Source organism: Chaetura pelagica, unplaced genomic scaffold (genome assembly GCF_000747805.2).
Source record: "Chaetura pelagica isolate M959 unplaced genomic scaffold, ChaPel_1.0 scaffold725, whole genome shotgun sequence".
In the NCBI taxonomy this organism is placed as follows: Eukaryota; Metazoa; Chordata; class Aves; order Apodiformes; family Apodidae; genus Chaetura; species Chaetura pelagica.
In genome coordinates, this window is record NW_009953490.1 from 421,787 (window position 1) to 438,314 (window position 16,528).

Here is a 16,528-nt window from a genome sequence, read left to right on the forward strand (position 1 = left end):
GGGGCTGCGGGCCCTGCTGCTCTGAGCTCTGGGGCGGGCCCAGCCCCGGGGCACGGGCTGCGTGTGCGGGTGGTAAGGGAGTGAGCAGGAAAGGGGTAGCGGTAAAGCAGAGGGAGCAGTGAGAGGCCCTGAATCTGGGGCTAAGTGGTTAAGGTGAACCTGTCCCGCTACAGGTGGTATTTGAACAGTGAGTGTGGGAAAAGCACGTTAGAATATGAAAAGGGGGTATGAGAGGCGACTGGTAGTAAGCAAAGGTACAGGTTGTTTGAGGGGAAAAAGTTACCGGCTCTTAGGCCTCCGTGGCTCCTGTAGTTGCCTTCTACTTGAAATGCTGAATTACCTTTTGCAGCTCGGCTCTGGTGAGGTTATTTGCCTGCCTCACGGCAAACAGGGCCTCGAGCAGCACTGTGCAAACTGGCAGCAGGTGGTCCTTACACCTTCTCTTTGTTTTCCAGGGCTGTAGTGTGTGTGCGTGGCTTCTGTGTTGGGATGGGCTTAGGAGGAGTAGAGCAACCTGTTATCAGTTCTAATTCCTTATGCATAAGCATGCAGCTCATTACTCCCTCCTCTCCCTGGAAAGGAATCACAGATGCCTTGGAAAGGCAAACATGGGGAATAATTTTTATCAAAACATCTTTCAGTGAGATTTTGGTTGCAAATGTCTGATCTGGCTTTTCCCTGATTTTTTATCAAATGTGATTTTAGCTTGCTTGGTGTTCGTTACCTTTTACAGCATTTAGGTGGAATTATAAAATGATTATTTACCATAGGTGTATTTCTTACAAAAATAATTGGAAAAAAATGTTATTGTTGCTGGCTTAGAACATTAGTACTTTTTCTACACTGAAACATCTAATAGGCACAAATCAGATAGCAGTCTGGCCACAAGTACTCTTGCATTCATTTCAAGAATGAGTGAGATGTTGGGGCAAGTCAGTTATGGAAAATAGGAATGAAAAAGGGGGGGCAATGAAAATCAACTCCTAGCATTCTTTTTAGCCTGAATGTACTTAGTGCAGCTTCATGGTTTGTAAAGAACTGTGATTTACATGTATCTACTGATTTATACTTCCTGTTGAGGGAAAAAAAAAAAAAGGGGCATAGTCCCATTGGAGACCATAAACATCAGGAAGAATTCTTTCAGGCTTCTAGATGTATAATCTCTTGACAGACAAAAAAGAAGTTGCCTCAGATTTTGGCAAATGAGGGAAAAAAAGGAAAAGAAAAATCCTAACCACAATGAGGAAGCTTGATGCTGCTGCAACATGATTTTGCCAGGTTGAGCTACCATAAAATAGCAGCATAAACCCAGGAAAATATGATGTGGTTCAGCTCACAGGTATCTGGGCAACAACCTGAATGTGTCTCTTTCAGTGGAGAAGAGGAAGATGATGTTGCTCAGTGAGAAACGAGGTTGGTCAGTCAGCCTGTCCATAGCCAGCTGACATGGAAACTCCTTTCTGCTCTTTGTAGGGGGCTTTTTCTCCACCATCTTTTCCAGCTTGTTTGGAACTCGAGAGATGAGGATTCTCATCCTGGGGCTGGACGGAGCAGGAAAAACAACCATTCTCTACCGGTTACAAGTTGGAGAAGTTGTCACCACCATTCCAAGTGAGTGTTTAGTCCCCCAGTGAAACAGGTGATGTGCTTGGAGCTCTGACACATCAGCTGAGCTCGCTGTGTGCTTCTGTCATGAACAAAAGGACCTTATGTTGTGGGAGCTTTGCACTGTTGAAGTTAAGAACTTCCTTGCACAACAGCATGACAGGGTGCTATGGAAGTGCTACATACAGGAACATTTTATGCTGCCCTGCTGAGTGCAAAAAGTCTTTGACCTTGAGATTGTTAACAATGATTTGGCAGGCTTTTCTTGGTAGGTAAACATTCAGTAACTGTTGTCTGTCAAAGGCTTTTTCTCCAAAAATAGCCACAGTGTGAATTCTAGAGATCATTATTGGTGTACAAAAAGATTTGCATAGTACAGTGTCAGTCAGTCATGCTTCAATAAGGCTCTTTTGTTGTCATACAAACACTCATGTTTGACACAGAGAAGAGTAAGTGCAGGCAGTTTACATTATGTAGAAAGTGTAACAAAACTCAGTCTGAGTTCTCAGGGAAGGAGAAGCTACTTACTTAAAAAAATGTAACTCATTTCACCAATCGCCTTAGTATTCATGCAGCTGTGGCCACCTGTTGCAAACACCCAGATGTATGTGCTATATTGGTCAGTCTAGGATCGCTCTGTGTGATGTGAAGGACAAGGGATGCTTGGCTTTTCAGTCCCTGTCATGTCTCTTGGGTTCCTCCTGAATGGTCACAATAAACTGACTTAGGTCAGGTTTTTTTGCCTTTCAGAAGCCAGTAGTTCCTTAGGCCATAATCCTTTCACCTTGGGGTTTTGCTTATTTCTCTAAATTTGAGGCAGGCTGTGTCCATCGTTCACTTCCGTGTTGTGTTTCGCTGGGCTGGCAGGAAAAGGAATTACACAGATGAGATGCTGTAACCATATTGACACCTTCTAGATACCACAGGGTCAGGTCTTCTGCTGATAGTAGTTGTTACAGAACTCTACAGTATGTTTACAATGTGTTTGTATTGTTCAAAAAAACCCCACCTACATTATTTTGAGCCACAAGTATTTGCTGGAGTTACTTTGCAAAATGCCCAAATTTCATTAAAGTAGCTACTGAGGATTTTCAGGCTGGAAAATTTTACACTAAGGAAGTGCTGTGATGTTCTTCAGAAGAATAAAAATCACCAACAGAGCAATTGTTTTAACTTTGTTTCAGCCATTGGCTTCAATGTTGAGACAGTGACATACAAGAATCTGAAATTTCAAGTCTGGGACTTGGGAGGACAGACAAGCATAAGGTAATAAACCTCTTAAAATGAAAAGATGTAATTACATTTCTCAAAAAAAGTGCCAACTTCTTAGAATTCTCATAGTTGATGCTTCTGAAAATTGATTCTTTTTTAAATTTAAAAAGCGGCCAGTCGTCAGGAGAGCACTTTCATCTGTCAGAATTTTGTTTGAATTTCAGATTGGAAAGAAACAAATTAATGTTTGCACTTCATACAGTTTTGCTTTGCAAAACAAGTTTACTGGTGTCTTAGACAAGCGTGCAGCATTCTGAGAAAGGGGAAATGAGTGGTATAAACCCCAAAAATCATTTAAATATTTGTAATTTTAAGAATGCAAAGCTGGGAGGTTGAATTCAGGTATAGACAATTTTTTTTTGTGAGCTTTAAATTTTGTAATGAGCCATTATATGTATAATCATAGTGAACTTTTCAGTACCCTTGCATGAGCTTTTCATGCTTCCTTTTTGAACACTGGGGAGTACAGGGTAGTTAGTGGCAGTTAGTAGGGTGCAGGTTCCTTCCTTCTTCAGTTCCACAAGGATACTGCTGAAAAGGTGTTGAGATTCTTGTTAATTACTTGCCTGTATGAACTAGTCATTTAGGATTTATCTTTGCTTATCCTTCTTTAGTGACCACAGTGATTATCTATTGCAGAAGCTTGTGTGTTTAAACTGTCTGTGTTGCCCTGCCCCTGTTTTGGACCTGATGTCCTGCAGGCTGATTCCCAAATTAATATCTATCCCCAGCACTTCTGTCCTTTCTCTGTTTTCAAGCTGACTTACTTTTTTTTTTTCCCTTCCTTTTTGTTCTGCTACTGCAAATATTTATGCTGATTGTTCCTTTTTGTAGCCTCTTGAAGATATCTTCTAATTACTTCCTGGGGCCTTTCACCCCAGAAACAGTTCTTCCTTCCTCTGGGTAGTCTGGTTGTCATTATCTGGCTAAAAAGCAGTGATAAACATGCAGCTTGTGTGACTGGAACTCAGTTTTCTTCTGCAGGCCCTACTGGAGGTGTTACTATTCCAACACAGATGCAGTCATTTATGTAGTGGACAGCTGTGACCGAGACAGAATTGGCACTTCAAAATCAGAGCTTGTTGCTATGTTAGAGGTAAGAAAACAGGGTTCACAATCATAGCAGTAGAACAGACATGGAGAAATTAAATTATTTTTTTTTTGGAGTGAATGTGAAATTTGATTCAGTGAACCGAATGAAGCTTAATTTCCTGTGTGAAACTTCAGCCCTCAGAACAGGCCCATGCAACATTTCTGAGTGAAAAGCACTAATTTTGCTGCAGATAATTTGGGTTTGTGCAGAGCTGCCTGGGCAGGCGGTTAGTTACATGTAGCCTTTTGGTCACACAAAAATGTATCTGCCTGCAAGGACAGCTGCTCAGAACTTCAGTGGTGGCAAATTCAGGCCCTGAAAAACAAACAGTAGTTAGTATCCTACTGTTTTAAAGCTGAAGTACATATGTAGAACAGGGTAATTTGAGTAAAATGAGCAAATCTTCCTATTTTCATATATTTGTTTTTAAATTCCTGCAGTCTCTTTGATATGTCTAGCTAAATTGAACTACCAGCCTAACTGGCCATGTTTTGAAGTAGCTGCTGTGTGGTATCATGCTGGAATTTGGAAGTTAATACTCTTCTTTCACTGAAGAATTTTCTAAAGAACAACTCAGTGAGCTGAAAATCATTAAAGAGAGCTGCTTAAGTTTTTCATGCTGTGGTTTTTCTTTGCTTAAATAAATGCAGTAAAAGCCTTTGCAACAACTTGCACCATTCACCTCTTTTTTTAGGAAGAAGAGCTGAAGAAAGCCATTTTGGTGGTGTTTGCAAACAAGCAGGACATGGAACAGGCCATGACTCCCACAGAAATGGCAAACGCACTGGGCTTACCGGCTCTGAAGGACCGAAAATGGCAGATATTCAAAACCTCTGCAACTAAAGGCACAGGGCTTGATGAAGCAATGGAATGGTGAGTAACAGTCTTATTGTGCTGGCTTCATTAGAAAAATATTTTAACTGTGTTTTTTTTTTTTCCCAAAAACTGGATCTGTAGGAAGTCTGTCTGACACAAGAGTCCACATTGGAAGGAAAAAGAAACTTTCTGCTGAAAGTATTTCAGCACAATTGAAATCACTTTTCAGTTAAATTGACTTGACCTTTTTCCTAGGTTGGTGGAGGCCTTGAAGAGCAGGCAGTGATTCAGAGCTGAGCACTGCAAAGAAGTTTCAGCTATGTCCAGCACCCCTCTTGCTGCAGTCAAGTATTTCAGGCCACAAACCCTTGTAAATAGAGCAGATTTGCGTTTGCCTCCTGTAATGTGGAAGCCTCTCTTGAGTTGTAAAACTGAACACCTGTGTACATTATGGTAGTCCATTCCTTTCTTTCTGTTTAAAGGATGTACTTATGTTAATTTGTATGAAAGTCTTACTGGCTGGGAAAGTGTTTTTTTGTGTTTGCCCTCCCTCTACCCCCTTGGGTGCTTTTAAGTTTGAGTGGCTCCTATATTTGTGTAATTAAAACACTAATAAAATCTGGAACTGTCAACTGTACTTATAGGCGTGTTGCTCACTTAACAGAAACAAGGCCAACTGCTGCCATGCAGCTGAACATTTGAAGAGGTTAAGCTGCTGATATTACATTTCAGAGTCCTTCAGTGTAGATACATTCTCACAAGGAAGGTGCAGCAACAGAGATAAACTGCATACCTCTACCTGTTTGTGTAGCTGTGGGTTTTTTCCTGAAAGGAAAATGTCTTTATAGCTGCCTACTTCCCTGGTGTGCCAGGCCTGTCATTTGAATTTAACTTCCACTTCCATGAGCTGTTATTTCTATATTTTTAGCTTGGCCAGAAGTTAAGTTGCTCAGTACAGCTGCAGAAACTGAAAGACAAAACCAAGGCGAGAGGCAGACTGTTTTCTCTTTAGGACACAGGATGTTCCCAGGCATGAATGCAGCCATCACACAAGCCATCTTTTAAAAAGGCAGTAAAATTTAATATAAAAAAATCATGGTGGTTGTTCATTCAACTGTACATGCTCTGGCAAATATACAGCTTTTATTTAAGACCCTAGATGAAAAAAAGGACATGAAAAAATATTAATAAATACAATTAAAATATGTAAAGACTTTTTTTTAGTTATTTAGCTTGAAATGACTTTTTTATAAATTAATCCTTTACGCTTTCTCATTCCACCATTGCTAAATCTTTCAGTGCATGGCTTCGAGGTCTTTTGGCCTTGCAGGTAGGGCGCAGGGATTCTATTTTTCTCTTTCTGGTTTCTGCTTTATTCTTATGTCTCTTCAGCTTCCTCCTCGCAGCGATGTCTGGGTTGGCTACAGTCTAATGAACAACAAGACATTTGTTTAGTTACAACTAACAGCTGTCCCTGGAAACAATAAGTACACAACACACGGGTTTTCACAGAATCATTCTAGTTGGAAAAGACCTTTAAAATCATCGAGTCCAACCATTAACCTAACTCTACCTAGAGTCTAGTGCACCACATCTACCCAATCTTTTAAACACCTCCAGGGATGGTGATTCTACCACCACCCTGGACAGCCTGTTCCAGTGTTTGAAAACCCTTTCAGTGAAGAAGTTTCTTGGGCTTCTCAGAACTGAGGGAACTCTGGCTGCTATGCCCAGATTTACCACTGCTCTTCAGGTAAGCAGGGAAGCACAGAATCACTGTCAGCCAGAACCTGCCCAAGAGGCAGTTCTTTTGAAGGTTCAGCAACAAAACTGTCCCAACTCAGGATGAAGTTCTTCCTCAAACTCACCTTCCTGGTCAGTTCTAAAGCCTTTAAAGAAACCCTATTTCTTTTTCCCAGAAGAGAAAGCAGAATCTTACCTGCAATGCTCTCTGTTTTTTCCTCATGGCTCTTTTCTGATTGGCCTGTTTCTGCACAGCAGAAAAGGCAAGCGAAAAAGTCTCCAGTCCAACTAACTTCTTGAGCAGTTCTATGATTTCTTGGGAAAGGTTCTTCAGTGTTGGATCTAATAAAATAAGATTGTTTAATCTTTTCAGCATATGGGATGAAAGCCAAGAGCCCCGTAAGGCTCTTTTCTAAAGGATGACTCATTTTGCCCAATGTACTATGAGTCCAGAGCAAAGGTGACGGTGAAATCTGCTGGTTCTTCACCAGCTTTCCTAGAGAACCACAGGTGGTGCTTCACACAGGCAAACACAAAAATCTTGCTTCTGAGAAAGAAAAGTTTTTTCCAGAAGGATAATGACATACCAGAGGTTATCAGAAGTGGTGTGCTGTATATAGCCACTGGGGCTCTTTTGGAATGGGCTTTGTTGGAAATAAGATAATTCCAGCCTTGTCAGTCAGCATCTCTCTCCAGTATGCACAGCAAGGGCTCACTTAATGCTTAGGATCATTAGTTACTACTTATTAACTACCATCACTGGAGGAAGAAGATATTAGTGAGGAGAAAAGGCTACAAAGACATGCTGAGGGAAAACTGAGTGCAAGGCAAATGTTTCCCTCAGTCTTCCAACAGATCCTTCTTCCAAGTACTTGTGCAGGCTCCACAGAAGCTTGTGTAAACTGCTTGCCTCCACAGTGTCCTTCAGTGACAAGGTCCTTGGGGTCTACAGCCCCATCATATGAAAAACCATCTCTGCAGTTACTCTGAAAAATCACATGAAGGTCTCTGTTGCACAAAAAGCAAGTTGATCTTGATCCACCCATGATACTGTCAATCTCTACCGGGTCTTTTCTATCTCTTACTTTGCTTAGCTAAAATTAAAAAAAGGTAGCCAAGGCAGTTAGTTGTCCCTTACCTAGAACACTATATCACCGCCCTCCTCCAAGTTGTTTTCAGTTCTTTTTTATCCTGAGATGTGAGGACCCAGTGCTGCCAACTGCATTTCATGGCATATACAAGCCACAGACTTGCAGTAATAGAACTCTTTTGGTTCATTATCTGTTCTTTCCTGAGATTGGATTTTGCTTGACTTGAAACATTTCCATGAACTATCCAAACACCAGTGTCTTGCTCTAAAGCCAAGATTCTATCATGTTAAATGGGCAGTGGGTTTATCTTTTCCCCCACCAGGCATGACTTCTGAAGATTGTTTTAAACAAACACGGATCTCCGGGGAAAAACGAGTGTTGTTGCTCAGGTAGTATCCAGCAGGACAGGGTGACCTGGACTCAACTCAGGAGGAAGGGAGAAGTCCCGTGCACAGCTCAGTGGGTGCATGCCTGCCTGCTCATACCAAGTGCTGCGTCCCCACAGCAGACAGCTCTCAACCCCTCTCTGAACAGGCTGCTTTAAGTCACTGGGCACACGTGGCACACGCTAAAGGTCATCTTCTCTATTTCAGAAGGGGGAGCTTGGGGAAAACATCAAGCAGCCACCAAACTGGCTATTCCAACTTGCACAGTCTCTTGCACTACAGTAACACAAGCTGCCATGAAACACACCCTGTTTAAGGTTAGAACTGAAACACGCTTGTAAGCACAGGGCATGGATCATCATGCCCCTAAACCTCAGGGCAGATCAAACACTGCAATTCAAGAAGAATGACACTTGTAACAGCCTTGTTCTGGCTTCCATAACACCTGCACTCTGTTCCTCCCTTCAGCAAGGACTTGGCCTTGCCACCACGAGTCCACTTTTTCCACTACATCACAAGCTCAACCTTTACCTGCTTACATGCAGGAGCCTGCCTGACTTAATTCCAGTCCTTTGTCAACATGCAGATTTTCCTTCCCTCTGCCATGCACTCTCCTTTCCTGCTATTTTAGTTAAACTGCAAATAGGTGAAATTCACAGATTATGGCATCTCTGCCTCAGCAGACAAAAGGAATGACAGGTGTTTGTGCTGAGGCACAGCTCTTACATGCTTTTTGTGAGGGAAATCACTTACCTTGCTCTGCATAGGTGCTGTTCAGTTCCCTGTACAGAGGGGTGAGAATTGTTGGAAGGTACGGCTTGATCCTGTCTTGTCCCAGATCCACTGAGATTGCTCCCAGGAACTTAAAGATGCAGCTCCTCTGAAAATGAGTGTGTAGGACATGAAGTAAGAAAGGTTGGAACGAAACTGCCTGAGTGCTCTATGTCACTGTTCACCATACAAGGCATTGTCCCAGACACCTGAGTCAGGAACCCACTGCTGCTACAAGGCCTCACTGCAGCCAAGTACAGGTGAGCTGTGACTCCAGCAGGTTGGCAGCTGAAGACATGGAACTCAAGCTCTAACTGCACCATGGGAAATGCCTGTGCTTTTCCTGATGCTCTCCCACACCCTCCCCTTCTCCTAGTAACTCCACACTGCCATTCCCCTGCCTGAATAAACCTAGCACCTTCGGGCTTTCAAAGACAGTGCTCTGTCCCCTTCAACTTAATGCCTTTGGGTTTAGCACCCCTCCACCACCCCACAAGAAGGCTGGAAGCACCAGCAAAGAGAAGTTGACTGGCACAAGCCTTTCCTAAGAATCCCGAACAGAAAAGAAATACTTGCTTCTTTGGAACCTACTAATCCTCATGTCAGCACCAGCTTCCAGCACCCTCTGCAGCAGGTCCCTTGGAAGCAAAGAGCCAGAGCAACAGTCTCCTGTGGAAGTGCCCACCACATCAAAAGCAGTTGGTCTAACCCTGTTCTTACCTTTAAAGGAACCTTAGGGGAATATGCTGCTTCTCGCTTTGCCATGAGAGAGAGCTTCTTCATTAACCATAACAATGTGGCTGGCTGGCCTTTCTCTTCTGTGTTCTCTCTTTCTTCCTCTCCTTGAGCAGAAATGTCTTTATCTTGCTCATCTTCAGACGCCTCCTGCTCTTCCACTTCACAGCCAAGTTCTCCTCCAGCATCTTTATCTTCTTCTAAGGCAGGGGCTAGCAAGTAAACAACTTTTGCCACAAAAAGCAAATTCTTTATAACCTGAAGTGTAAACACAGAGTAGTCAGTCACTGTGGGTCACCCCAATACCAGCACCAGAATTGCTCAGGGTATGTAAGAGCCAAGGCTCGATCTGAAAAAGGAAGTGGCCAACCCAGCAGACTGTAATGGCTTCACCTCCTGCATGTTGCTCCTAACAAGAAGGCCCACCTCAATATACTCCTGCAGTCTGAGAGTCTTTCCCCATGAGCTACCAAGCCTTTCAGGCTCCAGCACCCCCTGAGACAGGGCTTCTCCTTTTCCCCACCTCTAGCAGCCCTTGGTTTTCCAGAAGGAAATCTCTGACCTGATTCCCAATGGAGTAAGATCTTCAAGCAACAGCATAAAGCTGGACTAAATGCTCCCAGCAAACAGCCAGGGCTCCAGTGCAGCTGCAGGGAAGCAACACCAGAGACAATTTGGATCCCTGCTCCCAGATGTGGTTGCCCAACCTGCTCCAGCCTGGACTGCAGAGCCAGACTCTCCCTGATGGAGGGGTAGAGAGAAGGGACGCCAGTCTTGCCCTGCATGGCACCTTCCCTTCCTGTGCATGCCACCCCTCAAACCTTCCAGCAGCCTGACGACTTCTCTGGGCCCCTCTGAGTCATGCACCTGCTCAGATGCCCTCAGCATGGAGCAGCTGCCCCTGCCCTGTTTGTCCTCAGCCACCACCAGCCAGCAGTGCTACTGCCTTGACTAGGATGCAACATTCCCTCACAAGCCAGGGCCTGCTCCTCTCTTACCTGCTCTCCCAGAGACAGGTCCAGGAACTTGGACTGCAGCTGATGGCAGAATGCAAACACAAGTTCCTTCATCTGGGGAGAAGAAAAAGGAGAAGGAAATTGTTCTGTAAGAGGTAATTACTAGCAGAAGTCAAAAGCAGTGTTTTGCAGTCACCAAAGGTGGTCCCCAGGGGAGGCCAAGGGACTGACTTGGCACAACTTCTGCCTTCATCTTGCAGCCAAAAGGGGAACCTTTATGCTGCTGAGAATAAGACTCCAGAGAAGTCTCTCCCAGCAGCACAGACATCTCCTCAAATGCTTTCAGTGACGAGGATTAGGCAGCAGACAAGTAATTAAAAGAGAAATGCACATGCTAAACTGTAACACTATTTTTATGTCCCAGCCAGGGAACGGGCATGGGCAGGGGGGAAGGAGTAGTACAGACATCAGTACCTTTTTGTCCAGTTCAGCAGTCAAGAAGACTGTGGATGCAGAGAGCCCTGCTGACGTCTTTTTCTTCCTCCCAGCCTTTCTTTCTCTCCACATGTTGACAAGATCTTCTGGCTTGTAAGATGCAAACAACAAGCCAAAGATCTCAGTAGCTGTCAGCCAGACCCAGCTGTGAGGATACCACAGGTGAGACTGGACATGACCTGGGGGAAAGAAAACCTCTTTCAGCACAGGAGCTGGTCCAAGGAGAGCAAAAAATGGATCAGGTCCCTCCAAGTGCCAGCACAGCACATGCTATAATAAACAGGTGAAGGAAATGAACCATGGTCATCTGCTCAGAACGTAAGCAAAGACTTCCTAGCATCTCTACTCAGTCAAAGCAGAGAGTGACAAAAAAGTTACAGGTAGCCAAATGTCCCCAAGGTGACCAGGTGCAAACCACAGCACTTCTAAATGTCCAAAGACGGGACCATCAATGGCAACTGGGCAGGAAACATTGGCATGGCACAAAAAGACACTTGCTCTGATCCTGGCTGACAAGTCATGTTTCTGAAGCAACTGTGGGCCTCTCAGGGACTCAGTGCCCCAGTCCATCTGCCCATGATGTCTGGGGATCCAGCTGCTGTGAGACTCGGGTGAGCTGGCCCTGCTGCTGATGGTCATATTGAAGCCCTGGATGGAGGCTGAGGATGCTTCACAGAACAGATGGGAGTTGCCCTCTTGTGTCTCCTCTGTCCAAGCTGTACATCACCAAGCCACCCAGGACATACACGGGTTATCTCCTATCTCACTTAAGGCATCTGGCAGCCTGAACTCTTCAAAAACACTAACCAGCCAGACCCAAGCCTTCTGACAGCAGCAAATGAAGCAATTAAAAACAAGGCAGCAAAATGCCAGTCAGCCAGCCTGACATTGTGCAATCTCACTCACAAGGAAACTGCTTGAGCCAAATGACCTCCAGGCCTTAACAGCCCAGCAGACACACAGTATTTACAGCACTATTTCCATGTGTCATCGCTTGATGGCTGCTATGCATGATCTCATAAAGAAAATCTCATCTTCCCAGGAGAACCAAATGTTTTCATCCAAGAGGATGTAATTAGGGTAAAACACACAATGGTTTGCAACTATTTGCTCTTGGGATGACAGAAAATACTTCCCAGCAACTGAGACAGAGGGTGTGTTGTTTTCATCAACCATGTAACCTTTTCCATCAACATCTTCTCTTTCACTGCCAACTAACTGCCATGTATTAGCATTTTGCAGCACTGTAAAAGCTATGGCAAAACTCAGTTTTACATATTAGGGTGTAAGAAAACACACAGCACAGCACAATCTTTCTTGTAACACAGCCATAACAATTCTTCATACTTACCCCAGATACTGCTCACAATGTCACTGTTCTTGGTTAAATGAATCAAGTTGCACTCTGTGATTAGCTTTGTTAACAGCACAAGGAAACTGAATAGCAGCCTATCTGCAGCCTTCTCCTCCTCCTCTTCAGTTATCTAATAAAATCAGCAAGGTAAGAAAGATGCTTATGAGAACCTGAAGACAGAGTTTATTCACCCTACTAGATAAATTTCAGATGAACCTTGCAAAGAAACAGGAGACTGATTTGTACCCAGTTTCTAAAATAAAGAGAAGTAGATCCACTAAACCATTTATTCTGGAGACTGAACCTCTGCAGGAGATTATAGATACAATCATTCTTGTTTTTTATACAGATGTTACTGTAACAAACTCTTAGGTTTCTAAATGCAAGCAATCACACATGCAATGTTTGTAATTAATGTCTATATGTGTATTCATGCACGTTTGATTCTCACTATTAGAAACAAGCTGAGCTCAGATGTGTCTGTGTGACCTGGGAAGCCCCACGCTGTTATGACAACACTTTGTGCACTATGTTTTATTAAATTGTCTTCAGGTCCTCACTCTGCTTGCAATCACCAGCTGGCTTGATGTAACTAGTCAGTGCTTCACCGAGACGTTGCAGCACAGGGGGTGATTACACTGAATTTCTCCTCACTGCAGGTATTTTATTCTCATCTTTTGGCAATTCACACACCCTGAGTCTCTGCTCTCTTGCTCAGTGTGTTGCCCTTGCACATCAGTAACATACCCAGCTGCTCCCCAGGTGCAGTGCCTGGGATCCCTTTGGGATTATCACATGCCAAGCAAAATCTGAGGCCTTGTTATTCCGAGTTAAGCATGTGCATTGAAAAGATCTGCTGTAAAAAAACCCAACAAACGTGGTCTGAAGTACAGGTAGCGACCTTATTTGAAAGTTAAAGCTGTAGATCACACCAAACAAAGCAGTCACAAGCGATGCACACCTCACCTTCCCCACTTACACACACCTCCACAGCCAGCAGGCACATGTCCCAGCTAAATGTTGCCATGTGATCATCAGGCTGTTTTCCAACTAAGCAGATTCTAACTCGTCCCAGTGCTACCCCTGCACTCTGCCATTCCTTCTGATGGTGATTTTATAACTTCACTTTAAACAGAAAAAACGGTAAATCTCCCTTCTCCTTCCACAAAAGGAAAGACCAGAATCAGGGAAAGCTCCCTCAACATACATACTGCTACATGCTGCAACTCACCAAGTCAAACAGGTAAAAAACAAAGCCTGAGACTTGAGGGCTTTCTCAAGACCCCCTTCCACCCACAGAGAACTTGACAGAGGCTGGGGCAAGTAGCAGTATCTCTGCTGGTTACATACATGTCTTACGGAAAATTCCTTTGCCCCCCGTGCTGAGACATCACATTTGGACTTGTAGACAAAAATACAGTTCTAGGTCAGCAAGGTCACCTTCAGAACAGATGTGCATGTTTGTGTCTTTCCTGAGTCACAAACAGTAAATCTCTCTAATGCTTCTTCCCCTCTTCCATTTTATTAATTCTTGTTCCCCAAGCCTCACACATGGGAAAAATTACTTACGTCCTCAAATGTAATTGGGTTGATTTCTTTTTCAATCAAGGTGAGGACAGCTTCAAGCCGCCGCTCAAACATTACTCCCTCCACTTCAACAAACAAACCACACGCCTGGGCAGCCAACCTCCTGTGTGAGCTCTGCCAACAGAAAGAATAACATCCCTTGTTACTTCTTGATACTCAAATCCTGCAGCTCCTACAGACAGGAGTTGGTAGCAACTCGTACTTTTGGCTGTAACAACAGCATCTTAAGAGAAGCTGGTTTTCAGACTCCTACTGGAAAAGGAGATGTTGTCAGCTAGGGACAAAAGCACCTGGTGGCACAAGTTATCTCTGGAAACACACACTAAAATTGAATGCTGAAAGGCCTTTTCCAGTCTGGTTCCCAGCCACAGAGCTCTGGGGGCTCTTTTACTCTTCACAACACAATTGGCAGCTTGTAGCTGCAAACCAGAACTCAACATATTAAAGATGAAAAGGATGAACTGTTGAAGAACATTCCACTAGTAGAGAGGGGCTGAACCTTGAGTCCTGTATGAGAATAACAGAACACTGAGATCAAAATGGGAGGTCTGGAAGGCTAGGTTTGCTACCCTCCAGCTGCTGCCAACAGAATGAAGCAAGTCTGACCTAATGACAGCATGAAAAGCCAATTACTGGGATCAAAAAAGCTTTAGGGAATTTGCTCAGACCTTTAACCAGAGCGAACACTACACTTGGTGAAACACCTGACCCAGAAGAGGGGCTGTTAGAAATCAGTACAATGCAGCTGAGAAGTCTGCAGACTGACCTACAGCAGCAGCCAGTTCCCTACATTTGTGCAGCTATATGAAGCTGTACCATTTCCTCCTCTTCTTACTAGCAAGAACTCTGGTGCTGAGCAGAGCTCTTTAAAGCTGTGCTCTAAACTGAATCTTGCTCATACTAAGTCAGGCATAACTGAACCCACCAATCCACTAGACCTGGCATAAGCAATGTCTCACTTGTCACTCAGCCCCCACATAGAGTCCAGACCTGGTCACTGAAAAGACCAAATACCTTCTTGCTGTGAAACCACTCTGTGACCAGGGAAAACATCAGATCTTGTTTTTCATTGTTTATCTTACTGAGCAGAGATTTACACGTCAAGGCCGCCATCTTTTTGCATTTGGCAGAGTCATCATTTATCATCATCATACAAAGGGAGAGAAAAAACAGCCCACAGTATTTGTGGAGGAGATCCTAGAAAGAAACAACCATTAGTCAACTGCAGATCCCAAATGAGCTTGTTGCACAGTGTATAGGAACAATGTCAGCCCCAAGTGGGTTTCACTTTGAGGCAGGTGAACTGAAAGGATGGCATGATCCCATTGTTGGAGCACACAGGGAATGTACAGCAGCCCCAAGCCCCACTATGTCTCTGACTTGCTAACGTCCCTGGGACATCACTTTGAGTGTCAAACCTTAAAGGGCATTTTTACTTTTAATCTCAGTTCTCACTGGAACAGGCTGAAGTCCCTCAGCACTGCAGCAATCAGCCCAAAGATCCTTCTCTCAGAGCTAACGGCTCTTTGTTACTGTACAGAGTTGCCAGGAAGCAAGTTGAGATACTAAATCTAATCAGGCAGTGGTGAAGCACAGCCTACTGTGCAGAATTTCTTCCTTCCTCCCAAATTCTTGCTTGATTGTGCTTTTCTCAGTCTTCTGAATGCTCAGTCAAGCTCCAGCTGCAGAGCTTTAAGGCATCTCAGCATTTTGTGTATGTTGCCCTGCATAGATGAATGGTTATTTTTTAGCTTTAATCGTGATCCACCCCACTGAGAAGCTCTCTGTCTCCAGGCAGGCCAACAAACCAGATATGGTACATCACACACCACTTCAGTCAAAAATATCCCTCATGAATGCTGAAAAAAACCTACAGTGAGAAAACTCTAGACTGCACTTGCTCTTCATACTCCATGTCTTAAACTGGTTGTGTTTCTTCCTGGCATAAATCACCATCAAGCTTATCCAAATGCCACCTGACAGAGCTTTATTTACTTGCAGACTGAGCACATTAGATAAAGAAGTAATGCAGACTTTCCAGCATGTCATTTCTCTTTTGGAGCAAAGCCAGGTTCTTGTGAGATAAGTGAATGTTCTGCTCACAGTAAGAGATAACAGGAACTACCAAGTGTTCCCAAAATAAATTGTTCTGTAAACACTGTTACTGCAAGCACTGCTGATGCTTGGAACGCCAAAGGGTGCTTCTTACCTTTGGAAACATGTCAAGGAGGTAAGCAATCATCTCCAGTGCAGACTCTCTTCCTGTTTCATACTCGTACCTGTGAGGAAATGATTAACAGTTAGGGCTGGGTTAATACTCCAGAAAGTTGGTAACAATTGACAAGAATGACCAATGCCAGAAACACACACTGACGGGGATCTTTCTAAAACAGCTACTAGACCTGGTCTTGTACTTGGGAGAATTGAAGCATGGGAGCCCATTGGCCCCACCTCCCAGTGAACAACAGGCACAGAGAGACAAACAGGCTAAAAAGGGCTCCAGCCAAGTCAAGCCAGCACAGCTGCCCTTGTGCTGTGGTGCTGGGGAACAGGGTGAACTACAGTCACATCGAGCAAGGCTGGGGTCATGCTCAGAAGGAGATTTCAGGTATACTGCTCCTGCT

At 44.0% G+C, this 16,528-nt stretch overlaps 2 protein-coding genes across 2 annotated transcripts in view; one reads left to right on the forward strand and one right to left on the reverse strand.

Annotated features, from left to right (window-relative positions):
* The first annotated feature begins 30 nt into the window (after positions 1–30).
* ARL1 (ADP-ribosylation factor-like 1) lies at positions 31–5,420 on the forward strand. The gene is made up of 6 exons (XM_009999023.1): positions 31–59; positions 1,442–1,611; positions 2,790–2,871; positions 3,862–3,973; positions 4,665–4,843; positions 5,042–5,420. The coding sequence occupies exons 2-6, from the start codon at positions 1,521–1,523 to the stop codon at positions 5,070–5,072; spliced, it is 495 nt and encodes a 164-aa protein (XP_009997325.1). The 5' UTR covers positions 31–59; positions 1,442–1,520; the 3' UTR covers positions 5,073–5,420.
* A 504-nt stretch (positions 5,421–5,924) lies between these two features.
* The window catches only part of UTP20 (UTP20, small subunit (SSU) processome component, homolog (yeast)), a 72,170-nt gene continuing 61,566 nt past the window's right edge, over positions 5,925–16,528 (reverse strand). Inside the window, exons 53-62 of the mRNA XM_009999040.1 lie at positions 16,114–16,183; positions 14,919–15,101; positions 13,887–14,018; positions 12,315–12,447; positions 10,943–11,142; positions 10,511–10,582; positions 9,498–9,770; positions 8,760–8,886; positions 6,726–6,871; positions 5,925–6,214 (exon numbers count right to left, since the gene is read on the reverse strand). Coding sequence (XP_009997342.1) covers positions 6,059–6,214; positions 6,726–6,871; positions 8,760–8,886; positions 9,498–9,770; positions 10,511–10,582; positions 10,943–11,142; positions 12,315–12,447; positions 13,887–14,018; positions 14,919–15,101; positions 16,114–16,183 — 1,492 coding nt within the window. The 3' untranslated portion in view covers positions 5,925–6,058. The remainder of the gene's footprint in view (positions 6,215–6,725; positions 6,872–8,759; positions 8,887–9,497; positions 9,771–10,510; positions 10,583–10,942; positions 11,143–12,314; positions 12,448–13,886; positions 14,019–14,918; positions 15,102–16,113; positions 16,184–16,528) is intronic.

What these genes read in the sequence shown, in the direction of transcription:
- ARL1 (XM_009999023.1), top strand. Translation starts at nt 1,521, where the DNA reads ATGAGGATTCTCATCCTGGGGCTGGACGGAGCAGGAAAAACAACCATT. An exon ending in AGTTGTCACCACCATTCCAA is followed by an intron (nt 1,612 to 2,789) that starts GTGAGTGTTTAG and finishes ACTTTGTTTCAG; the next exon opens with CCATTGGCTTCAATGTTGAG. An exon ending in CTTGATGAAGCAATGGAATG is followed by an intron (nt 4,844 to 5,041) that starts GTGAGTAACAGT and finishes CCTTTTTCCTAG; the next exon opens with GTTGGTGGAGGCCTTGAAGA.